This window comes from Gopherus flavomarginatus, chromosome 2 (genome assembly GCF_025201925.1).
Source record: "Gopherus flavomarginatus isolate rGopFla2 chromosome 2, rGopFla2.mat.asm, whole genome shotgun sequence".
In the NCBI taxonomy this organism is placed as follows: domain Eukaryota; kingdom Metazoa; phylum Chordata; order Testudines; family Testudinidae; genus Gopherus; species Gopherus flavomarginatus.
In genome coordinates this window covers 180889145-180915548 of record NC_066618.1, presented here as the reverse complement: position 1 = coordinate 180915548, position 26404 = coordinate 180889145, and the positions used below count along the sequence as shown (strand labels likewise).

The following is a 26404-nucleotide window of genomic DNA, read 5'->3' as shown; positions in this document are numbered from 1 at the left end:
AGCCCATGAGAAATATTAATTAGTTCTTCAGAGCAGGGTTCAAATAGTGTGCCATGAGTAAGGCCTTGGACAATGAGGATAAAACAAAATATTCAATAGCTAGCCATTCAGTGAGCACCGTCCATCCTGTGCCATGAATGAGATAGGGGTCCTGTGGAAAAAATAGTTTGTGACCATATATTAAAAACTGTATCGTACTTTTTGCATACAGGAGCAGCAGAAAGGTAGGAATGGATAGGGGACATGGACCAGGTAGAGAAGACTGGAGGGGAGCGAAAGAGAAAGACTGTTAGTGGAAAGTCAGAAATGGGCAAGAAGTGGTCTGAGCAAGCTACCCATGACCGGATAGGAAAGAATGTCTACAGCACAGACTCAAGACAGACAGAATCAGATGCTATCACTGATCCACGCACAAACTTCTCTTCATTTCAAGGATACTATCTAGTCTCCTGCATATGTAGAAAAAGAGGACTTTTGAATTTAGTAGATAGAAGTGAAATTCCAGCACCATAATGAACCATTTCTTAACACTTAGTCAAATTGTCCCTAGTATTTTATATCCATAAACAGTTCTCTTTTTCTGCATTTACACTGTGCTCATCATCACTGTGATATCTGAGAACCGAATCAAGATTTTAATCATACTTGAACTCCTGCAAGCAGTTAATTCAGTAGTGTTTGTGCAGCTCATTAAACACGTAAAACACTGTATAAGTGATAGGTGTGTATTATTATGGGGAAGTAAATAAATGGGGGGGAACTGAGGCAGTGAGGTGAAGTGATTTTTCCCAAGACTACACTGCAAGCCAACTGGAGACATGAGAGTCAGGAATTCCTCACTCAGCTAGAAGCTCATTCTGCTGTCAGACCCTCACATTATGGGTCTGACTCAAAACTCACTGAAATAAATGGGAGTGTTTCCACAGCCTCCAGCTTTGGATCAGGCAGGCCCTGCAAACAAAGGTCAAGACAACAATTGCAAGTGGCTGAAAGAATCACACAGTCTAAGGGAGAAGTATGATTTGTTTGTGAATCATAAATTCTGCCCTAACTCCAGTACTCTGGAAGAGAATCCATTTATAAATATCCAGCTATAAATATCAACTATAGCTACTATTCTTAACACCAGAATCCTGGCCATGTAGTCAGGGTATTTATGGGAGGTATAGTTTGCATCTACACCTCTACCCCGATATAATGTGGTCCTCAGGAGACAAAAAATCTCACTGCATTATAAGTGAGGCCGCATCATATTGAACTTGCTTTGGCCCCCCCGTTCCTTGGTTCCCTGACCACTCGCTCCAGAGACCCCTGTCCCTAATGACCCCCAGGACCCCACTTCTTACCCAGACCCCCTGCTCCCTGTCCCCTGACTGCTCCAACCTCTATCCACACCCTCCACCCCCTGACAGAGGTAGAGGTGTAATTATGGTGTTTTCCCCTGTAATTAAATATTTCGTTAGCTAAAATCTCAATAAACCTTTCAACAAAATGTCTGTGGGTATTAATTCATTTTAATTATTTAACTAAACACTAATTAGCGTACATTTTAGTCAAGTGGCTAATCTCTGTTATTATAGTTAGTGAAATTGCCAGATTAAAATAATTTCTCTCTGTCCTGAGTACACATTATAACATGGAATTTTGCCACAGGAAAAACACCAGTGCTATAAAAAGCTGAATTTTATGAAGTATATACTGGAAAAAGGTTTTCTGTTTTCCCAACAGTCCTTTCTCCCTCCGCGTCCTCATCCCCCACCCCAACTAGGCAGAAGTTTTCCCAAGAAAGCAGTGAGAATAAATAGAGCTCTCACCTTCAAACGACTAAGTTAAAGGCCTCTTATTTTAATTACGGATGAGGAACAACATTTTTGGCTCAGCTTCAAAGCTCACAAGCACCCAGGTGTTTAAGGGATTGTTACGCATTGACAGATATTTACTGAGGCATTAGTTACTATAAGTCCCTAAAACTTTCTTCAGCTGAACATTTTTGTTTACTTTTCTTCAAAGACAAGTTGACATAATAGTCTAGACTGCATAACGTCAACCTCAAGGGAGATTTTTGCACAGAAATATGAGGGGTTTTTACTGCATTATTTGTAAAAATTTTATATCCTTTCTTAATACTTTTTTGTATATCACACTCAGTCTACAGTTTGCACTACTTCAGATCTCCAGAAAAATTATTCTGCGTGTGATACTGCTGATTCATCATCAATATCTTTTCTTCTGAACAACCAAACACAAACAGAATGAAAAATTGTATCCACCATAAAATGTAGTCTTGCAGAGTCAAGATTTTGAAGGTACAGCCTAGCACAACTGTAAATCAAATCATTTCAGTATGTTATTTTTAGTGTTGCCTAGATAAAAATCTTGAAGAGTTTGCTGACATGCAGGACATACTGCATAAATTGTGTGTAGAACACAATGCATGCAAAGTTATAACATGAAATATTAACAACTTTGCATTTGTAAAGCACCTTTATTCAACAGATCACAAAGCACCTCACAAAGCTAGGAAATTGGAACTGGATCCTGCAAAGAGCTCCATGTAAGGGAACTCCTGTGCCTGTGAGAAACTAAAAGAAAGTCAATGGGCTCCGTGTGGGTGCAAGGTATCTCCACATGGAACTCTTTGTAGGACCAGGCCCTTAACCCTCATAACCCTGACAGGTAAGTATTATAGTATTATTTCCATTTTACAAATGGTTAAACTGAAAAAATATTGCCCAAGCTCACATTAGTAGAGTGTGTTTCTCCTGACTCCCAGTCCAGTGCTTTAATCAAAAGACCAATATACTCTAAGTAGACAATGTCTCATCTCAGAATTCAGTTGATTTTGCACCAATAGGGCTTTTCTTTGTCCTTAAAAAAAGGGGATGGTGGAGCTAAAGAAGTTTCCTTTATATTCTGGAGGAAAAGGTAATTGGCTACAGGACTGAACATTTATTTGCTAAATTCGCCCCAGAACATTTTGACTTTTAAACCACTTTAAACACACATTCACACCCTCCCACCCAGGAGTAAATATATGCGCACTATATACAAATCTGACCTTAGCTTGAGACAGACTGATGTTAACTTTGCCATTTGTTTTGAACAAACCAATTCCAATCCAGTTGGGGACAGTTATTTTCTAAACTATAAACACTGCCTGCAAATCAATTTTCCCTTTAGATTAGAAACTCAGACAATATTTGTATAAATATCCTGTTGCAAACAGAAAGACTTTACTACCACTAACTGACAGCTAAAAATAATGACAGTTTTAACCCTTAACGGAATGATGTTCTGTTGCAGGAGAACACACTACATAAATGGGAGAAGTGAAGGACATACCCCACCCCAATTTTATAATGTGGGAGAAATCTTTCTACGCACATCAAGCTACCATATTTCATTCTTGATACAAATGAAATTGTTTAATAAATGTTGACCATTAAGGCACCATATCCTTCCTTTGATCTTCAGCTCAAGCCATTGTTTCATTTAAAAAAAAATAGATTAGTTGTTTGGACAGTGTAGGAGGGTTCTGAGGTCTGTACTAACAGGATATTTACACTTGAAAAAATAATAATCATCCCAACCAAGGGCTGACATCATTGATCAACCATAAATTCTCTCAGCCTTCCCACTCCTGACCCAACACTTCGCCGAGAGAAAGCAAGAACATTTCTGAGCAAAAAATATACATAACGGTCTGTTTCCAGAAATAAATCTGTTTCTTCCCTTCACTTTTCAGGTCTCCCTTAAATGAGTAACCCACTTCCAAACAGAGTTGAAACTCAAATTCCCTCTTCTGTTTCTATAAACTCAGCATTCTATATATATTTGGAACACAAATGTAAATAGGGTTGAATTCCTCTCTGTTCTGCCTCAGCATCATAAAAGGCTGCATTACTACAGTCTGCCGTGTTCTGTGAAGTAGAATGTCTCTCCCATTTATAATGAAGCTGGTCACGAACACTTGAAAGTCAGTGAGACTTGTCTCCCCTACATTCTTTTGGTGCTTTTGACAATCTCTCTTATTTTGTGTATTTAAAAAATGAACACTAGTGCTGAAAGAACCCAGGGACAGAGAATAACCTCTTGGGACATGTCTACGCTCCAATCACGGGGTGTAATTGTAGCTTGAGTAGACCTACCTGAGCTAGCTTTAATCTAGCTAGCTTGGGTGACAGAGCTTTGAAGCCATGGCACCACAGACTTCAGAGGAGGTTAACCACCGAAGTCCTGAGTATTCTGGGCAGGCTTGTACGGACAGCACGGAAGCCCATGCTGATGATGCTTCAATGCTACTGGTATCTGAGCTAGCTAGAATCTAGAATCTAGATTCTAGCTAGCTCAGGTGTGTCTACATGAGCTGCAATCACATACTATGATTGCAGCATAGACATAACCTCTGTCTTTGAAAACTTAAAGGCTGAAAGGAAGCAGAAGCTGATGGATGTATTGTTTTATAAAATGTTTCATTTCCACCTCCTAACCTCAGACTAGCCTATAATTTGTTTCAAAATTTAGACTGCTACATTCAAAATAAGTCCAAAGTTACTTCAAATCTGTTTTACAAGACTATTTTCTACACAATCACAAAATCTATATTAACCATTCAAAGGGGATGCTTAAGGTATGTCAAATTTCTGGCCAAACTTAAGTTTAATTAATCTTTTCTCAATGTTCTGCTGACATCTTCAGTGGGTTTTGTAATGAAAAAAGGTAGTCCATAACAATGATTTGATTTTAATCAGAAATTCAACAACTAAGCACTGTTTTAACCAAAGGACTGGAAGGGGAACCAAAACGTTGCTGACACTATTGACTCTGTATAAAAATATTTTCTTTTTTAAAAAGAGAATGTGCTTAGATCACACTGCCCTGTATGCCTATTGCAATGTCTCCAGGTGCCATGAGTATCATTTTTACTTTTTGATTGCTTTAAATAAAGGCAATGTGAAGTCACTCCACAATGATTTTATGCTATTTTAAGAAGAACTGATATGACCATTCACTTCCATTTTGTTGCTTTCTCAGTACATGCCCAAATACAGAATTATAGAGCATTCATCTACGAGAATTTCAGTGCAAGTCTGTACATTGTAACATCTGTAAGCTTGTCATAAGCCTCGTCTACAATGGCGAAAATAAGACCCATTATTCAATACCAATACAGTTCCATCTATAGTAAACAACAGAAGCCATAGTACAGACAGGGCTCAAGAGTAAGGTATTTTTTTTTAAACCCCTATGTCATCTAACTCCACTCAGGAAGGGTTATTAGCACTGTCATAAGGTCCTAATAAGCAAAACCTCTATGAAGTCAGTCGGCAGTTGTTTTTTTTTCCTTCTTAAGAAGAGCTGAATAAGAGTTTTTATTACATGCTTCTGAACTGATGGACACCTCCTCCCCTACCCCGAGTCCTGAGCGAACCTTGCTTCTTACCAGGTATCTTTCCTAAAAGACTTGTTCCTACCTCTAGAGTTGTCATAAACAGATAGTTAAGGGTTAATGTATCTTTTACCTGTAAAGGATTAACAAACAGGGAACCAAACATCTGACCAGGGGACCAATCAGGAGACAAGATACTTTCAAATCTCGGTGGAGGGAAGCCTTTGTTTGTGTTTTTTGGGTTTTGCTTTGTTCTCTCTGGGCTCTGAGAGTGACTACACGTACCTACAGGCTCTCTAATCTTCTATTCCAATTTTGTAAGTACAAAGGTAGAAAGGCGGTATAGTCTTTTTATTTGTTTTTTCTTTATTTGCAAATGTGTATTTGGCTGAAAGTATTTTAAATTGTATTTCTGCTGGAGGAGGCTGTTTCTCCAATTTCTGTAAGCTGACAGACCCTGTAACTTTTACCATCTAAATTACAGAGATAAAAAGAAAGAAAAAAGGTAAAAGTTATTAAAAGTTTTGCTTTAAGACCTGTCTGATTTTTACCCCTTGTTGAGGCTCAAGGGAACTGAGTCTGTACTCACCAGGGAATTGGTGGGGAGAAGGGAAAGGTGAATTTCCTCTTTGTTTTAGATTCACGGACTTTGAATCTGTATTGCCTCTGGGTGAAGGGAAAAGGGGGGGGGGAAGGTATCATTCCTCTCTGCGTGGTGATTCAAGGAGTTTGAATCATGGTGATCTCCTAGTGTACCCAGGGCGGAAAGGAGCTGGGAGGAAGGGAGGAGGGGGAAGGAAAATGGTTTATTCCTCTTTGTTGTGAGACTCAAGGAATTTGGGTCTTGAGGGTCCCCAGGGAAGGTTTTGGGGGAGACCAGACTAGAGTAGAGTTTATCAGGCACTCTACTCTAAATCCTGATTGGTGGCAGCACTACAGGATCTAAGCTGGTAATTAAGCTTAGGGGAATTCATGCTAGTACCCATATTTTGGACGCTAAGGTTCAGAATTGGGAATTATACTATGACAAGAGTGTGTGTGTAGGGGCATTAAGGTTGCATCCAGTGGCTCATTCTTTTCCCTGATAACTTCATGGGCACCTTTTTGGGGTGATTCACTTATTTTTGTCCCCCTCCCAGGTCTCTTCCCTGCAGTTTCCCCTTTTCTCTTTCTTCAGACACTCAATCTTCTCATCTGTTTCATTCGTTAACTGAGCCTTCATCTCCCCTCCTGGTACATTCACGACTTTTCTTACTCAAAGAAACGCAGAGCTTTTCACATTTCAGTGACTCGCTCAAATCCAGCCCAGATCAGTAATCTCCAAGAGTTATCATCACTCAAAGGTGTCTCATCAGCCTATAGAAATGAATTGTTCCTTTTCCTAGCAGATTTGTGTCTGCATTATACAAGCCACTGTTAAACTGACACCCTTGTTGGCAATCTCAAGAGGAAAGATCAATGACTGAACGGACATCTTATCTCAGCTCTGAAAGTGAATCCTCTTGATCAGGGTTGACGAATAATATCTGGCAGCAGAGCAGTGTGAGAAAGGTGCTGCTGCAGCTTCTTGTGCTGTATCTGTTTTAGATGGATAGATAACTGCAGTTTTGTCAATCCATCACTTCGCACACAAGCACTAAAATCATTTTTGTTCACCCCAAATCCAGCTAGAATTTCCCCATACTTCTCTTCAATTTAGCTGAGTTAAAGATCCATGGCTAGAATTCAGGATGTCTACAGACTCTTCTTCATTTAGTACAATGTCATCAAATGTCAGGAAATATCAGGTCCTTATTCAAGCCATTAGTCTAAAGGAAGTGTGACAACATAACCTTTTAAGTAAAAGGCAGCTGTTCTTTTTTGGCTTATAAGTCAGCTGCTGGAACTCAATGCAGGCCTTACATACGTTTCGCTGGCTCCCTTTAAAAAAAAAACTATTGCTTTTTTGCTTTTCAGCCATAAAACACTGTTCCCAATAGACAAAGAAAACAATATATTCCAAATGAATCACTAAAGCAAAACTTTAGGCACAACTTCTGCATAAGTATTTTCATCACAAGGAAAAGAAAATAAGTGGACTGATGATCAAAGGATAAAAAGTTACTCAAAGCAAGTGTGTTTCAAACTTCACGTAGGGCATCCAAAGAGACTTCAAGACAAGAAGATGGGATGTGTTTATATGTGGACTTTCCTAGGTACAGATGTTGGCGAGCACCTGTAAACAAGTAGCTAGTGTTTGCCTTTAAGAGAGGCAAGGGACAAGTGTACACATTACACTCACTTGGTTACACATTTGGGTCTGGCAACCACACCCTATAGCGTCAAAAATGTAAACAGAACCTACACTTGCAGAGTGGCCAGAAGCTTGTGTTTCTTGCAAAACAGTATCTATTTTTTAAAAAATGAAAAAATCCACAACTACTTAAGCTAAGAGTAGAAGAAATAAAGTGTGCTCTCTAATGACACAGAATATATGGGCCTAATTTTTCCCTTGTCACTAGAAGCCCAATCTGTGTAGACAAGTCCTGGGCATGCATCCAAAGTGCATGCTTCTTTAGCTAAAACTCATTCTCTGCCCTCCCCCCCGCAACATAAATATATACACATTTTTTATATACATACACACACACGTATACACATATACATAAAATACACACACATATATAAATAAATTCCTTAAGGGAACAGATGAGTAAGGATTAGTAAAGAGCTATGGAGATCTGGGTCACCAGTTCAAATGTAGCCCATGTTAATAGTGACTGAAAATTGCTCCCTGTTTGGCCTAGATGAAACTTCTTTAGGCTTCTCAGTTCAGATTCTAGCATACACCTCACTACAGGTACCCTTGTCAGCAGTATCAACAGGAAAACACCACTGAATGGAGAGACTTGAATTACTTTCTTGATCACTCCAATTCCATGTTGAAGTGCTGCTGGCTGTAGGGTACCATTCCTGTGACTAAACAGAGGGCTGCAGTAGCCAGGACTGTCAATCTTGCATGAGTACTAAATTCCCAATAAAAAGGTACATTTATCTCCCAACTCAACAGTGCAACCTATGTTCAGGCATTGTGTTTATTAAAATATTATTTGAAATATAGATATGGCACGTAAATATCATCATATACAAAACTACTAACAACTACTTTGAAACAAAGACTTCACCAACCTCTAAGAAATGGGAGTATTAATTGCTATGGGCCATATCAGAGTCCCATTTCTCTTCACTAGTTTGTAAGTTATAATACTTTACTCAATTCACTCTACTATAATGTTACATACAAACAAAAGTTATCAATGCCTCCTAGTGGAAAGAATGTCAGACCTGCTGAAATATGCATTACTATGTCTTGCTCTAGTGACTGGTGCACAGAAGCTATACTGAAGGCCTAAAACTACATTAGTTAACAGAGATTCTACTTCAGCTCCAGTGATGTAAACATGTATTTCTGGAAACGTCCTGCATTTTGGTCTTTAAGCCTGTGTGGTCACAATGAACAGAACAGTCTACATGTCCATGTAATTTCTACCATTGCTCCCCCCACCCCTTCCATATCAGCTCATATATACTTCTAGCTAGCAAACATGAGATTCCAGCAGACCACAACTTAGAAAACCCAACATTATTCCCTTCAAACATATCAAAATCTTCATTGACATTATGCATCCAATTATTTCACTCCTTTTCTACAAATGCCACTCCTCTCAGCTTCAATTAGTGAATGGTTGCTCGGTCTTCCCAACATTTATTCACTTAAAGCATGGGAATAAAGGGAAACAAGAAGACTTTTTACCAATAGATTAGAAGTAAGAGGAAGACCAAGGACAGGGTAGGCCCACTGCTCAGTGAGGAGGGAGAAACAGTAATAGGAAACTTGGAAATGGCAGAGATGCTTAATGACTTCTTTGTTTCGGTCTTCACTGAGAAGTCTGAAGGAATGTCTAACATAGTGAATGCTTATGGGAAGGGAGTAGGTTTAGAAGATAAAATAAAAACAGAGCAAGTTAAAAATCACTTAGAAAAGTTAGATGCCTGCAAGTCACCAGGGCCTGATGAAATGCATCCTAGAATACTCAAGGAGTTAATAGAGGAGGTATCTGAGCCTCTAGCTATTATCTTTGGAAAGTCTTGGGAGACGGGAGAGATTCCAGAAGACTGGAAAAGGGCAAATATAGTGCCCATCTATAAAAAGGGAAATAAAAACAACCCAGGAAACTACAGACCAGTTAGTTTAACTTCTGTGCCAGGGAAGATAATGGAGCAAGTAATTAAAGAAATCATCCGCAAACACTTGGAAGGTGGTAAGGTGATGGGGAATAGCCAGCATGGATTTGTAAAGAACAAATCGTGTCAAACCAATCTGATAGCTTTCTTTGATAGGATAACGAGTCTTGTGGATAAGGGAGAAGCGCTGGATGTGGTATACCTAGACTTCAGTAAGGCATTTGATACCGTCTCGCATGATATCCTTATCGAAAAACTAGGCAAATACAATTTAGATGGGGCTACTATAAGGTGAGTGCATAACTGGCTGGATAACCGTACTCAGAGAGTAGTTATTAATGGCTCCCAATCCTGCTGGAAAGGTATAACAAGTGGGGTTCCACAGGGGTCTGTTTTGGGACCGGCTCTGTTCAATATCTTCATCAACGACTTAGATGTTGGCATAGAAAGTACGCTTATTAAGTTTGCAGACAATACCAAACCGGGAGGGATTGCAACTGCTTTCGAGGACAGGGTCAAAATTCAAAATGATCTGGACAAATTGGAGAAATGGTCTGAGGTAAACTGGATGAAGTTCAATAAAGACAAATGCAAAGTGCTTCACTTAGGAAGGAACAATCAGTTTCACACGTATCGAATGGGAAGAGACTGTCTAGGAAGGAGTATGGCGGAAAGAGATCTCGGGGTCATAGTGGATCACAAGCTAAATATGAGTCAACAGTGTGATACTGTTGCAAAAAAAGCAAATGTGATTCTGGGATGCATTAACAGGTGTGTTGTAAACAAGACACGAGAAGTCATTCTTCCGCTCTACTCTGCGCTGGTTAGGCCTCAACTGGAGTATTGTGTCCAGTTCTGGGCACTGCATTTCAAGAAAGATGTGGAGAAATTCGAGAGGGTCCAGAGAAGAGCAGCAAGAATGATTAAAGGTCTAGAGAACATGACCTATGAAGGAAGGCTGAAAGAATTGGGTTTATTTAGTTTGGAAAAGAGAAGACTGAGAGGGGACATGATAGCAGTTTTCAGTTATCTAAAAGGGTGTCATCAGGAGGAGGGAGAAAACTTGTTCACCTTAGCCTCTAATGATAGAACAAGAAGCAATGGGCTTAAACTGCAGCAAGGGAGATTTAGGTTGGACATTAGGAAAAAGTTCCTAACTGTCAGGGTAGTTAAACACTGGAATAAATTGCCTAGGGAGGTTGTGGAATCTCCATCTCTGGAGATATTTAAGAGTAGGTTAGATAAATGTCTATCAGGGATGGTCTAGACAGTATTTGGTCCTGCCATAAGGGCAGGGGACTGGACTCGATGACCTCTCGAGGTCCCTTCCAGTCCTAGAGTCTATGAATCTATGACCCCAAAAAAGACATCAATGGAAAGTCTGAGAAAGAAACATCACAAAACACCACCACCTTGCAAACCATCACAAGGAAAAGAAAATATTTCCTTTTAATGCTGTAGTTTGCTGCATCTTCTCTTTCCTTTTATTATAGGAATAGCATCATTAGCCAGTAAATTGCTTATGTGGCTCAGATTTACTTTGACATTTAACTGACCATTAATCTCATTTTTTTCTTGATGCTTCACTGCCATGAATGTTATCCCTTAAATATAGCAAATTGTTTCATATTTCTTATAATTTTTGTGCCACAAGTTCTATCTTCCCTATCTTTGCCCCCCACATCTTATTTGACACCAGCGGCCTACCAGCTGTCACTGTACTGGTTGCAAATTCTGCTAAGTATCAACATGCAGCAAAGTCCAGGGCTTTCTCGTAGGCAGTAGATTGTCTATATCATTATATTTTGAATGTCCATTTGTCTATTAGATTCCTGTTATACAATAGTCAAAGCCTAGTATAGCTAGGAGAGCCTATGGCCTGATACAAAGCCCAATGAAGTTAGTGGAAAGACTACTATTGATTTCAAAGGGCATTGTATCAGGCTCCTACTCAATACTATTGTTCAACATAGGAACTATATATATAGACAAAGCTCCAGGTCTATGTTGGTGGGTCCCACGCTTCCTGGCAGTTTCAGTGGCCTCAGAAGCTCACTAAGGCCCTCAGTATGACCTCCTTTTCCCAGCATGGCGGCAAAGATTACAGCTTGTTGATCTATTTTCATCACAGGCCGGTATGGTAGATGGAAAGGTGGAATACCCACAGTCTCTGCTGCTCCTTAGAGCTCCATAGGCACCGTTTGGTCTCCTACCTGGACCAAAGTCTGTTTCCCCTCTCAAGGGATCTCTGAGGATCATGCAGGGAGGAAGGGGGGAACCCGAGTCTGCCCTCTACTCTGGGTTCCAGCCCAGGGACCCTAATGACAGCAGCTGTTAGTGGCTTCCCTCCTCCACTGATGCTGCTTTGATTCCCTGGGCCACTTCCCCATGTTCCCTTTTCCCAAGCTTCACCCTTACCTCAGGGCTCAGTAATGCTTCCTCTCCTCCAGCTCCTTTCACCTGGGCTCCTCTCAAGAGAACTGGCAAGGAGAGCTTTTAAAGCAGTAAAAGTGGGACCTTAATTGGTTCCAGCTGTCTCCATTAGCTTAACAGCCTTAACTGACCCTTTGTCAGTTAATTGAGGTCAGGTGCCAGCATTAGCCTAACAACCTTAACGGGTTAAATTGGCCTCAGGTGTCTTGACTGGCCTGGAGTAGCCCTTGTTTGGCATTCAGGGAACAGGGACCTGCTCATTCTGAGGCTAATATACCTGCATTCCACTACCCTCTTATATCCTTCTGGCCTGAGTCCATCACTATATATATACACACGTCATATTTGAGGCCTCAAATAATAAGAATAAACTTATATAGCAGGAGACAAAAGCCCACAGGTAAGTCCAAAACATGGAGACCTAGGTGAAGGGTCAGAATCTGGGGCCAACATTGACAATCACAGCAGGAACAAAGGAGAGACAAGAGGAAATACAGACAGGAAATCTAATGATCATAGATGTCTGTATACTAATGTAAGAAGTATCGGGAATAAACAAGAACAATAAGAAATATTAATGAATAATCACAATTACAGCAAACTGGTATCACAGAAACTTGGTGGGATAAGTCACATGGCTGAAATATTGGTATAGAATGGTACAGCTTGTTCAGGAAGGGGAAAAAATGAGGAGGTGTTGTCTTATATATCAAAGATGTATACACTTGCATTGTGGTTGAGATAGAAGTGGGAGGCAGACCTATTGAAAGTCTCTGGGCAAGAATAAAAGGGTTAAAAACAAAGGTGATATTATGGTAGGAGTTCCACTATAGATCACGTAAGCAGGAAGAAGAGGTGGTCGAGTCTGTTTGTTTAAACAATTAAAAAAATCATCCAAAACATAGGACTTGATAGTGATGGGAGACTTCAACTACCCACACATCTTTTGGGAAAATAATACAAGGCACAGATTATCCAGGAAGTCCATGGAATGTATTGGAGAGAACTTTTTATTGAAGAAGGTGAAGAAAGCAACTAGGGGAGAGGCTGTTCTAGATTTGATTCTGACAAACAGGGAGGAACTAGTTGAGAATTTGAAGGTGGAAGGCAGCTTGGATGAAAACGATCATGAAATGATATGTTCAGGATTCTACAGAATGGTAGTAGGGAAACAGCAGAATAAAGACAATGAACTTCAAGAAGGCAGATTTTAGCAAACTCAAGAGAATTGGTAGGTAATATTTCATGGGAAGTAAATCTAAGGGAAAAAAGAGTTCAGGAGAGTTGGCAGGTTTTTTAAAAAAAAAGAAACATTATAACGGGCACAAAAGCAAACTATCCTAATGTATAGGAAAGACAGGAAGTATGGAAACTAGGACAAATTATGAAGGATGAATACAACTCCCTCCCCCCAAGCATGTAGGGACAAAATTAGAAAGTCAAACACAAAAAATGAGATTAAACTAGCTAAGGACACACAGGATAACAAGAAAACATTTTTAAAATACACTAGAAGCAAGGAGAAGACCAAGAACAAGGTAGGCCCATTACTCAACGGAGGAGGAAAAGACAATAATAGAAAATGCAGCAATGGCCAAAGTATTAAATGCCTTTTTAGTTAGTTAACTTATTTAGTGAAAACTGTGATTGGATTATTAACACAGTGAACATCAGTATAAATGGAGTAGGATCTGAGGGTAAAATAGGTAAAGAACAAGTTAAGAATTACGTAGACAAGTTAAATGTCTTCAAGTTGGCAGGATCTGATGAAATATAACGTAGAATACTTAAGGAACTGGTTGAAGAGATCTGAGCCATTAGTGATTATCTCTGAGAATTCGTGGAGGACAGGAAAGTTACCCGAGGACTGGAAAAAGGGGAAATATAGCACCTATCTATAAAAAAGGTAATAAGGACAACCCAGCTTGTCAGCTTAACTTCGGTGCCAGTAATATAATGGAGAAAATAATCAATTTGTAAGCATCTAGAAGAAAATAAGGTGATAAACAACAGTAAACATGGATTGTCAAGAACAAATCATGTCAAACCAACCTAATATTCTCTTCTGACAAGGGAGCAAATCTTGTGGGTAGGGGAAGAAGCAGGCGATGTGATATATCTCAATTTTAGACAGTATCAAAAGCCTTACTCTCATGAGCTTCTCATAAACAAACTGAAGTAATATAGCCTACAGAAACCAACTGTTTGGAAAACCGTACTCAGTAGTTATCATGGTTCACAATCGAGCTGGATAGGCACATTGATTGGGGTCCCACAGGGATCTGTCCTGGGTCTAGTTCTATTAAATATCTTCATAAATGATTTGGATAATGGCATAGAGAGTACACTTATAAAGTTTGTGGATGATATCAAGTAGGGAGGGGTTGCATGTACTTTGGACAACACGATTAGAATTCAAGATGATCTTGACAACACGGAAATATGGTCTGAAATAAATAGGATGAAATTCAATAAGGACAAATGCAAAGTACTACAAATAGGCAGGAATAATCAACTGCACAAATACAAAATGGGAAATGACTGCCTAGAAAGGAGTACTGCTGAAAAGGATCTGGGGGTTACAGTGGATCACAAACTAAATATGAGTCAACAATGTAATAGTACTGCAAAAACAAGTGATCATCATTCTGGGATATATTAGCTGAAGCGTTGTAAGCAAGATACGAGAAGTAATTTTTCCACTCAGCACTGATAAGACATCAACTGGAGTATTGTGTCCAGTTCTGGGCACTACATTTTTGGAAAAATGTGGGCAAATTGGAAAGTCCAGATGAGAGCAACAAAAAAATGATTAAAGGTCTAGAAAACATGACCTACAAGGAAAGATGGAAAAAATTGGGTTTGTTTAGTTTGGAGAAGAGAAGACTGACATAACTGGGGGACATAACAGTCTTCAAGTAAATAAAAAGTTGTTATAAAAAGTAGGGTGATAAATTGTTCTCCTTAAACACTGAGGACAGGACAAGAAGCAATGGGTTTAAATTGCAGCAGAGGAGATTTAGGATAGATGTTAGAAAAAGCTTCCTAGCTGCACAGGTAGATACACACTAGAACAAATTACCTAGGGAGGTTGTGGTATTGCCGTCACTGGAGGGCGAGGGTGTGGGGGAGGCGTTTAAGAACAAGTTACACAAATACCTGTTAGGGATGGTCTAGGTCGGTGATACTTAGACTGAGGCTCAGGAGACACAAATGGCTCTTTAATGTGATTTACTTATTAACCAATCCAAGTTAGTAAAAGCATCCTAATTGGTCAATATGTTATTAACCAACTGTAGTTGATAAAATAATAATACTTGGTCAGTAATTTTGTTGTGAGAATTTAGATTCAATAGATAGATGCTCGATTAGACAGTAAATGAAACAATTAATACACACTGCTGTGACTCTTTTGGATAATGTTGATGGCTAATTTGGCTCCTGAACCACGGATGTCTGAGTATCACTGGTCTAGCTAATTCTTAGACCTGCCTCTGTGCAGGGGGCTGGACTAGATGACCTACTGAGGTCCCTTCCAGTCCTACATTTCTATGATTCAGTGATTAGATTATCAATTAACCTTTAACAGAGGGATTTCCTGGAAATCATAACCTACATAGTTTTCCAGTGCATTGAATTTGATCTTCCTGTAAAAGTAAAGCACTTTTTTTTCTTTACCTATCAAAATATAAAGTTCAGCTCCTGTAATTCTGGGGCTATCTTCTCCTTCTCATTTTCCTTGGTGTCACTCCCCTAAAGTCAATCAAGTTACAGTACTTCCGATTTACAAAGGTGCAGCTTGGAAGAGAATGAGGAATACATTGATTAGCAATGTTTCTGTAGCAGTTTCACTCTAGATTTCCAGAACAGGCTCTATTACATATCCTTTTAGCATCTATTTGAAATGGAACATACCCATTTTAGTGTGCATTAATAATATTAGCAATATAGAACCTTTAGTCTAAAATTACATGGCTTCCTCCTAGACTCTTGTCTTACTTTAAGTCAACAAAATTATACTCCCCGAATGATATTCTAGACTAAGTTATTGTAGATCAGGGGTCGGCAACCTTTAAGCAGTGGTGTGCCGAGTCTTCATTTATTCACTCTAATTTAAGGTTTTGCGTGCCGGTAATACATTTTAACATTTTTAGAAGGTCTCTTTCTATAAGTCTATACTATATAACTAAACTATTGTTGTATGTAAAGTAAATAAGGCTTTTAAAATGTTTAAGAAGCTTCATTTAAAATTAAATTAAAATGCAGAGCCTCCCAGACTGGTGGCCAGGACCCAGGAAGTATGAGTGACACTGAAAATCAGATGGCGTGCCGCCTTCGGCACCTGTGCCAGAGGTTGCCTACTCCTGCTGTAGAGTTTATTCAGTCCATATCCATTTTATATTTTATGAAGTCTACTTCCCAATAAATGAAACCTGAACAGTAACAACCCCTATTAACCTGGGCAAAAAATATTCTACTAAGTGATTTCTGCACCTTTCGAATATTCCCGTCTCTTTAAAAAAGGAGCCCTTCACCCTAGGCTTCACAGTTTCTGTGGTTAGTGAAAAAGAGTGACTGTCCTTTATGTACCTGTTCTGATGTTCTTGCAGGACTTGATAGATGCTGATAAGAAAGGTTTGATTTTTAAAACTCCCCATGACACAGTCCTTGTAGATTCGGAATTCTGCAGCAGTAACAGCCTCCCCCTCTGGGATCTGAGACAAGTTAAACTTGAACTCTTTGTGGTGTCGTTGGTGAGGTGTGAACTCCTTGTCATATTCAACTAAAACATTAAAAAACAAAAAACAGATTGTGACAAATTGAAATTAATAAGAGTTTTCTCATACATTCTGTCATCTCACAGCTCTTTACATCATTCATTAAGCCCCATGTTACCCTGTGAGAGAGGAAATTATTTATTTTCTCCATTCTGAAGATGGGGTTATTGAAGCATAGAGAGGGACAGATAAAACTGACAGTAAGTCAGTGGCTGACCCAGAAACACAACCCAGACCTCCTGATTCCCAGGTTTATGCTTTAGGCTTCCAATCAAAATAAAATAATACTTGTATGACATTATGTTCAGGGTTAAAGTTAACCAAAAACACCTAGTTCCTCTTCCCTTTGTGGAAGCTTGCTTTAGCATGAGAACTGGAAGCCAGTGCCCTCGGTTTTGGTTAGGTGTCTCTGGTTCCTCCTGCCACACTGACACTCGTAAATAGAAACAAGACATGTATAGAAAGTGAGACCCAAATCAGGCCAACTGCATTTATTCAAAGACGTTTGCATCTTAGGATTTGCATTTTCTTCCCCAGAGGTTTTTCCTTTAATTTCTCTTCCCTTGTATACCTTCATTGTGCCTTGTTTGGGTTTTAACTTAATCCATTGTCATTTTGTTTTTGTTCCCTGGATTTTAATGTTATAATAATTTGTTTTAAAATGTTTATAAACTACAAAGATTTTTTAAAAATCCAATAAAGGTGCTCTCACCAATGGAGCTGAAACAGGAATTGTGTCAGTAATAAATAAATCAACATTATGTTATCAATGTGAACATGTAACTATGGATCAGTGGTGAGGGGAAGATTTTCCTTTTAAATCAGCCTGATGCTTTTTCCCTTTAACATGTCAACTTGCTGTTGCTCAAGAAGAAAGCCCATACCATTCCCACCACACCATCTTCCATCATCTTCAGATTACTTCCTATCTAGGTAGGAACTTATATGGCTTTTACAACAACATTTGAGTGCCTCAAAATGTTCATGAAATTATCCTCACATTATCCTACAGGGTAAGGAGAGAAGCCCATTTTATAGTTGGGAAGCTGAGGCAGAGAAGATTAAGTGACTTGTTGAAGGACACAGGAAATCTGTGGCAGAGTAGGGAACTGAGCCCACATCTCCTGTGTCCCAGTCTAGTGACTTATCCTCAAGCTCACTAAGAAAAGAAAAGCCACATCACTGTTCTCAATACACACACCTCATGGATAGACACTCTTCAACCTTTCATTTCTGCCTATTTACCCTCCACCCCCAACTCCAATCTTGGCTTCCTCTCTGTCCTCTCCCTATTACTAATCTGCAGTTGGAAGCTGTTCTTTCATTTGTGGTGTCTCATCTAGCTGGAACTCTACTGCGGTTCCCTTCAAGACACTTAGTCATTTCCTTCTCTTTGAAGCTTCCCTGGAAATCTTTTAACCTACAACTAACTGTGCACAGCACACTTTGTAGTACTGTGCACTACGAATGCTTTATAAAAGTTACGGTATAAATAGGGGAATTTGCAAATTGTGGTCACAGATAAAGGACTATTAATTTTGGCACCTCTACATCATTAAATATTAGCTTGATCCGTTTAGAATTTACACAAATGAGAGTACCGGCTATTGAGTCTAAGACAATGGTTTTCAACCTTTTTACATTTGCAGACCCCTGACAATTTTCAAATGAAGGTGTGGATCCCTTTGGAAATCTTAAGACAGTGTGTGGATCACCCAGGGGTCCACAGGTCACAGGTTGAAAACCACTAGTCTAAGAGCTTCCAGAAAGAGGGCTGGGTTGCCCATTGTTTTCCTTCACTGATTGTACAAGTAGTGGTATCATTCCCTTCTAATGCTTCAGAATACATTTTTCAATGACTGTATCCTTCCGGTCTTCTTTACTGGCAGGTGTTGCTTTTAACCAAAGGTTTCATTACACTATAGATAGGATTTTTTATTTGAGATTGCAATCACTGTATCTTACTGATGGTCCATGTTGCCACTAAACCATCCCATCTAAAATCAGCTTTCAAGGTGGAATGATATAAGAGATTGATACAAACCAGTAGTAGTAGGCCTTTATTTATTTGTATGTACTCTGTAGAAGGGGCTGAAATATCTGGTTATTTCTAAGAACATTGCATCTATTTTCATCCCCTGAAGAAAGTGTAACGGAGCATATTTTTATAAACACTATGTTGGCATATTTCATAAGCATAGAAGAGTCCAAGCAAGAAAAAGGAGGGGGTTAAGATTAAAGAGACAGAGACCAAGATATGAACATCTGCTACAAGATATGTAGATGTCAGGGCCGGCTCCAGGCACCAGCATCCCAAACAGGTGTTTGGGGTGGCAATCTGCAGGGGGCAGCAGTCTGTGTGTTTTTGCCCCCAAGCAGTGCACCGAATTGCCGCAGTGGAGGGTGAGGTCAGTCTGTGTGCCGTTACGGCAACACACGTTTCCCCAGTGGTGGCAATTCAGTGGCAGCTTCAATGTTCATCTGTCCGCACAGCACAGCTTCTGTCTTCCGGCTGAAGACAGAAGCTGCCGCCAAATTGCCGCCACCGCGGAAATGCGTGTGCCGCCCTAATGGCACACGGACTGCCCCCGTCGTCCATGGCAGCAAATCAGCGTGCTGCTTGGGGCGGCAAAAACAGTAGAGCCGGCCCTGGCAGATGTATATAGTGATTGGTGATGGAGTGCTCTGAATCAGCTATTGGAGGGATGGGAGGGGAAGAATGAAACAATAATTCTTGCCTGGGAACTTATTAGACCTGCATGTCTCATTTAGCATGTAGCTTCCATACCTCTACATGTTCCCAGATTCTGCCAGTGCAACAGATCTGCACTATGCTACCCACTCTGTCTACTACACTTGCCACGTAATATGGGACTGAATCAATATTGTGCTAAATAAAGCAGCATGGGGGGGAAACTACATAGAAAGGTCCCTTTTTCCATGATTTGTTGCAAAAGATGAGATTGGACGAGCAAAAGTAGATGGAGAAAAGAATGGTATGGAAATATGAATAAAGAATGGGGAGAAAACTAACAGGACAAGGAAGAGCCCCAGGAAAGGGTGCCGGGGGAAACGAGAGAGAACAGGAGAACAAGGAGGAGACAGTAAGACTTAAATCAGAAAAAGAGAGAGACAGACAAGAAACAAATGAAGGAAACATTCCATGTCTCTTGCCAGTCACAGACAGGAAGCCTTGCCTCAAGATCTGACTCAGCATCAGTAAGGAGCAAAAGGAAAGTGCTGCCCCACCTGACACGTGGTAGGAACACACCAAATATGAAGGGGATCAGTTTTTTCCCATTAAAATGTCTCCAGATTTCAATCTGGAGAAGTGGTGTGTTATTGAAGTACCTCCTCCCCACCTCTAGTCCAAAGTATGCACTTAAAAGGGATATAGTCAACATGAAATTTAGTCAATTTTTAAAAGAGTACAAAGTAATTTCAAGTGCAATACAAGCCCTGAGTTCCCATCTCAGTTTTTATGATCTGACAAGCACATTTTTACAATGTTTTTGTTTATCACTGTCATGGTGCAAAAGATCCACACAAATAGAGAAAACTGACAAAAATTACTACAGGGGAAATGATGAAACTGACTGTACTCAAAGTGCTGTCAGAGTAAAGTAATTGAAACAAAGGGGAAAAAAAACTTTTGTTCTGCAATCTCTTTCAGCTACAGTAAACATAGACGTTAGTGGTTACAGCAGTGGTACAACAAATTCAGAAAGAAGTGTTATTTTTTAAGCTGATTTTGTCCCTCTAAAATGAGTCCAGAAAGTATCCCTACAATGTCCCAGGACTGGGGAAAAAATTAAATCAAGCTTGTATGAAACTAGCATAAAAGTTTAACTGGTTGGTCGGAAAGTTTTTCTCAAATTTCCCATTATACAGTGCAGCATGATGTTTCTCCTTGTATGAGTGGGTTTGGTGAGACATTTAAATTGTATATATTCATTACTGTCATGCCATCAAGTTAAGCATCAGTTGTTTTCATTCTATAGGAAAGCTTTAAACATAAAATCACAACAGCTGTTTGCAGTGGGGCTTTTTACCATAATTTAGAAACTGTTCAATTTTAACTAAGAACTCATGTTGTAAAACCCACAGTAAACACTGAAAGGCAAGGTTCTATCTGCAGGTGACCCATTATTCAAAGAGCAGACAGTGCACACCAAAATACCAACAGTCAAAAGGAAAAAAACAACTTCTTATGCTGCTTTCCAATCTTTTATCAATGTGAATTTGTTCAGGCTGGTCTGATCAATAGTTTGTGAAAGTCCAAACTTCTAACCTAAGGCTTCTGTATGTATCTGAGCTTTATAAACTGATTGTAGAAGAAAAAATAAGGGAATCTTAACAGTCAACAGGTTGAAAATGAGCTTCACATTGCTGGTAATCTTCAGGCTCCGAGTATAGCCAATGCTAGCAGAGAAGAACAGCAGAAGATATGGCAGGACTATGACAAAAATTACAGCCTTATACAAAAGTTATCTTCTAAGTCACAATATATTTTTCTATTTTTACTCATTTATTACGGAGTTTCTTTGGTACAGTACTGACCTGTAGTATCGCAAATAGAAATGGGACTGAGCTGTGAAGTTTGGGAGTGTTTGCATCTGGGATTTTGGTTTGGGCTTATTTGGGCTAGACATGAATATTGTTATAAGAAATGTCTGTATGTGTGTGTGTGTACACACACACACACACACACACACACACACCTCTACCCCGATATAACGTGGTCCTCAGGAGACAAAAAAAATTTCAGTGTTACAGGTGAGATCGTGTTATTCGAACTTGCTTTGCCCCCCTCTGTTCCTTGTTCCCTGACCGCCCCCTCCAGAGACCCCTGTCTCTAATCGCTCTGAGGACCCCACCCCTTACCCAACCCCCCTGCTCCCTGTCCCCTGACTGCTCTGACCCCTATCCACCCAGCACGACAGGCACTCACCGGCAGCAGCGGGAAGCAGAGCAATGTGGCCCCAGCCCACTACACTCTGCCACCTCCAGGCCGTGGCGCTCCGCTTCCTGCTACTGGTGTGCGTGGGGAGGTTGGGGAAAGGATGGCCCCCACACTCACCTGCGGCGGGAAGCAAAGCGCTGCAGCTGGGAGCTGGTGGAGGTGAGCGGGCTGGGGCTGGGCTACTCTGCTTCCCACCACTGGTGGGTGCAGGGAGGTTGGGGAAAGGACACTCTCCGCACTCACCTGCAGAGGGAAGCGGAGCAATGCGGCCCCAGCACACTCCACTTTCCTTTCCCCAGCCCCAGCCCCAGCCCCAGCCGTGTCACTGGGAGGGGTTGGGGAAAGGTCCTGCACTCACCTGCCCAATGGGAAGTGCAGGAGGGATCCCTTCCCCCAAGCTCCCTCTCCCGAGCGACACGGCTGGGGCCGGGGCAAGGGAAGTGGAGCAGGCTGCTCCGGCTCCCCACTAATCCCCCAGGCCACCCTGGGACTGCAGAACCCCCAAAATAGCCCCCCCAGAGCTCCTGCCTCCTAGACCCAGGGGGGAGAGCCCCTGACCACTGGTGAGACCCTCTGCCCCTTATCCAACCCCTCGGCCCTGGCCCAGCCCGGCCCCCTTAATGCGCTGGTCAGAGCAGCATGTCAGAGCTTTACTGAGTTGTATGCAAACCCATGTTATATCAGGTCAGGTTATATTGGAGTAGAGGTGTATATATATATATGTAATGAATAGAGAAGGTGCCAGTAGCATGTTACATTAGCTCTTAACAAATAAATTACTGTATAAATATAACACTATGAATAAATATTTAAAGTCAGGAAATTCAAAGTTAGGCATTTTGTGGATTTGAATTTTGTGCATTTCAATTCTCAACCAATGTTGAAATAGCTATTTTTGCACAGAATTTCCATGTTTTAAAAATAACCTACCACTTGTAACACAATTCCTAATTTTAAAGCACTATATAAGAAAGCTGATTAATTAAATAAAAAAAGAAAGAACAATCACACAATGAAAAAATCTAACCAAATACATTTAAGTGATTGTACCTTTATACTTTAATTTGAATGTCTCACATGTATCTTGCAGTGTAGTAGCCGTGTCAGTCCCAGGATACTAGAGACACAAAGTGGGTGGCTCTGTGTGGCTCGAAAGCTTGTCTCTCTGACCAACAAAAGTTGGTCCAATAAAAGATATTACCTCACTCAGCTTGCTTCTCATACCTGTCTTGGAAGACAGTGAAGCAAAGAATAGTGATAGTCATTTAAATAAATTCTCCTTGGGTAACTGATTTTCAAGTGCTTCGCTATTTCTCCATAAAATCATTTAAAACATAACTAAGGCATTAGCCTTTATTAAGTAGAGTTGCCAGCCCTGACTATTTTATTGTAAGTCTTGCCATATTTGGCAGGGTTGTTTTTTGTTTTTTAAGTCCCAGCTCCCAGAGTCAGGTGATTATGTGACAAACAGCTCTTCTAAAATAAGTTTCTAGCCCTTGTGGTTGCAAAGAAAAGCATGAAGACATGAACTTGAGTGCACCCTACAAGCTCAGAATTCAGAAGGCATAACAAAAAAGGAATCTAAAAAAAGTAATATATTTTAAAAGTCATGATTTTTAGGCCAATGTCATGACTTTTGGGGACCTAGATTCATGATTTTTGAACACTTGGGGTTGGCAATCCTATATTAATTATATCCAAAACCTGAAATCTGAAGTTTAAAAAAAATTGCATCCTGACAACTTTAAATACTTACTCATGTATGTCAAATCACACTTTCATCTTCAATAAATTTGATTTATTAAAATTTAATTTAATAAACCATAATTCCAAAGCAAGTTTCACTTTTTGTATGGCTACAAACATAAGGAATCTCAGCTCCAAGAAGTTCCCCCTTTCCTCTCACCCCCCAAAATTACAAAGCCCCTGAAAATAGAAGCCACTTAGAGCCCCTCTTCTGCCACAACTATAGCATTACTACCAAATTGAAGGGCCAACTCTGTACTCCAATAACAAGTTTTATGCACTAAAATCAGTGGGGTGACACTTACGTAAAACTGTCATAATGATCAGGCCCTTAATATTTTAGCATCAGTATTCCTCATGAAAAACACAGACTATGTGGGTAACACCATTGGAACCATACAACTACCTCTGACTTCTATGCAATAATAGCTTTCAACAGGATAAAACGAATTGGAGCTTAAGAAAAAACTCGTTAGATTTTGTGCAAGATGGGACAGAATCCACCTCCCTCAGCCACGGTTATATAAGTAGATGTAACAATGCATTAAAAAACCCCAATCTGTTGAGTACAGAGATGCTATTTTTAACACAAGCATTTGTCATAACATTTCTTCCCAGATCTGGACCTTCGCGTCCAAAATATGGGTGTTAGCATGAAAACCTCCAAGCTTAGTTACCAGCTTGGACCTGGTATCGCTGCCACCAGCTAAGAATTATACAGTGCCTAACTCACTGTGATCTCCCCAAAACCTTCCCTGGGGGACCCCAGACTCAGATGCCTTGAGTCTTACAACAAAGGGAAATAACCCCCTCCCCTTGTTTCCTTGTTACTTCCTCCCAGGCTCCCCTCCCTGGACAACCCTAGGAGATTCCCTGCTTCCAGTCCTGGAAACACAAGTACCAAGAGATCTAATCTCTCCCCTTCACCCAGAGGGTATGCAAAGTCAGGCTTAGTAAATCTAACACAAAGAGATTTTCCCCTTGACTTCTTCCTCTCACCAATTCCCTGGTGAGCTGCAGACTCAATTCCCTGGAGTCCCCACTAAAGAAAAACTCCAACAGGTCTTAAAAAGAAAGCTTTATATAAAAAAAGAAAGAAAAAGACATTAAAAATAGTATCTGTAATAAGATGACAATACACAGGGTCAATTGCTTAAAGGAAAAAAATGAATAAACAGCCTTATCCAAAAAGAATACAATTTAACACATTCCAGCAACTACACACATGTAAATACAAAAGAAAACAATATAAACCTATTGTCTTACTGTCCTTGTACTTACAACTTGGAAACAGAAGATTAGAAAGACAGGAGATAGAAAAATCACTCTCAGAGCCGAGAGGGCACAGACACAAGACAAAGAACAAAGAACTCACACCCAAAATTTCCCTCCACCCAGATTTGAAAAAGTCTTGTTTCCTGATTGGTCCTCTGGTCAGGTGTTTCAGGTTACTGTTGTTACCCTTTTACAGGTAAAAGAACATTAACCCTTAGCTATCTGTTTATGACAGCATTGCGCAGAACAGGGGAAAAAATCAAATGGGTTTTGCCTCCATTTTCCATTTGTGAAGAAGCAACTTTGTGAACATCTACATGAGAACTTTCATGCAAGTGTTAAAATCTACTAACTGGACATGCATGTGTAAATGACAGAAGAGTAGCATGCATACAAGTAGAGGTCACTTAGAACATATGACTCATAACAAACATTTACATTTACTTGTTTTTGTTGATTTTCATGCCATATTTAAAAAAAAAAGAGGTTTAATTAGGAGCTCACTTAGAAATTGGTTTAAGGTCAGAAGGAACCACTAGTTCATCCAGTCTGACCTCCCGTATATCACAGATCACCAATACCACTGTGATGCTGCACCCCATAATGCTTTATAGAAATATGCTTATGAGTGTAACTATGACATAACTGTAATATGTTTTATGCTAGATATGCCATGTAACATATCTTTGCAAAGGTTATGTTCTTCTGCACGTATTCATCCTATTTGTATGCATGTATCATTTTTGTATCTGAAGTTATGAACGTTGGCTCCATGCTTGTATTTAAAGTGTTTACTGTAGAAAGCACCTAAGGCAGATTTGGTCAATTTAGCACGAAGGGGTTATTCAAATAATTGGGAGTAGTTGGTTAACAATGGACCTTGATAGATGCCAATCCACATCTGAGCTTTCCTAGAAAACTGAGTCATGCATGGACATGTGCCTTGCCCATGTGACTCGAAAACTCCATTTTGTAGCTGGATTCTACACAGGAGGAGAGGGGGGTTTCCATCCACAAGAGAAAAACTATATAAACCCCTGGTTACCCCTCCATTTTGTCTTCAGCTGGCTCAAGAGATAGCCTCTCCACCCCAAAGAGATGCTGGAAAGAAACTGGAACAAAGGACAGTAACTACAGGAGTGTGAATGATTGCTGGACCCAGACTAGAAGGAGGTCAGTCTGTGAAAAAAGCCTGTTGAAATATCTCTGAGATTTACCTGTATTCAGTTTTCTTACTGTTTTAGACTTAGACTTGTGTGTTTTATTTTATTTTGCTTGGCAATTCACTTTGTTCTGTATGTTCTTACTTGGAATCACTTAAATCTTACTTTTGTATTTAATAAAATCACTTTTCACTTATTAATTAACCCAGAGTATGTATTAATACCTGGGAGAGGGGAGCAAACAGCTGTGCATCTCTCTCTATCAGTGTTATAGAGGGTGAACAATTTGTGAGTTTACCCTGCATAAGCTTTATACAGGGTAAAATGGATTTATTTGGGGTTTGAACCCCATTGGGAGTTGGGTATCTGAGTGCTGCAGACAGGAGCACTTCTTATGCTGTTTTCAGTTAAGCCTGCAGCTTGTGGGGGACGT

The 26404-nt window shown here is 40.1% G+C and overlaps 1 protein-coding gene across 1 annotated transcript in view; it reads right to left on the bottom strand.

The window, feature by feature from the left end:
* The window catches only part of BMP6 (bone morphogenetic protein 6), a 169093-nt gene that overhangs the window by 26972 nt on the left and 115717 nt on the right, over nucleotides 1-26404 (bottom strand). The window contains exon 2 of the mRNA XM_050940083.1: nucleotides 16637-16829. Coding sequence (XP_050796040.1) covers nucleotides 16637-16829 — 193 coding nt within the window. The remainder of the gene's footprint in view (nucleotides 1-16636; nucleotides 16830-26404) is intronic.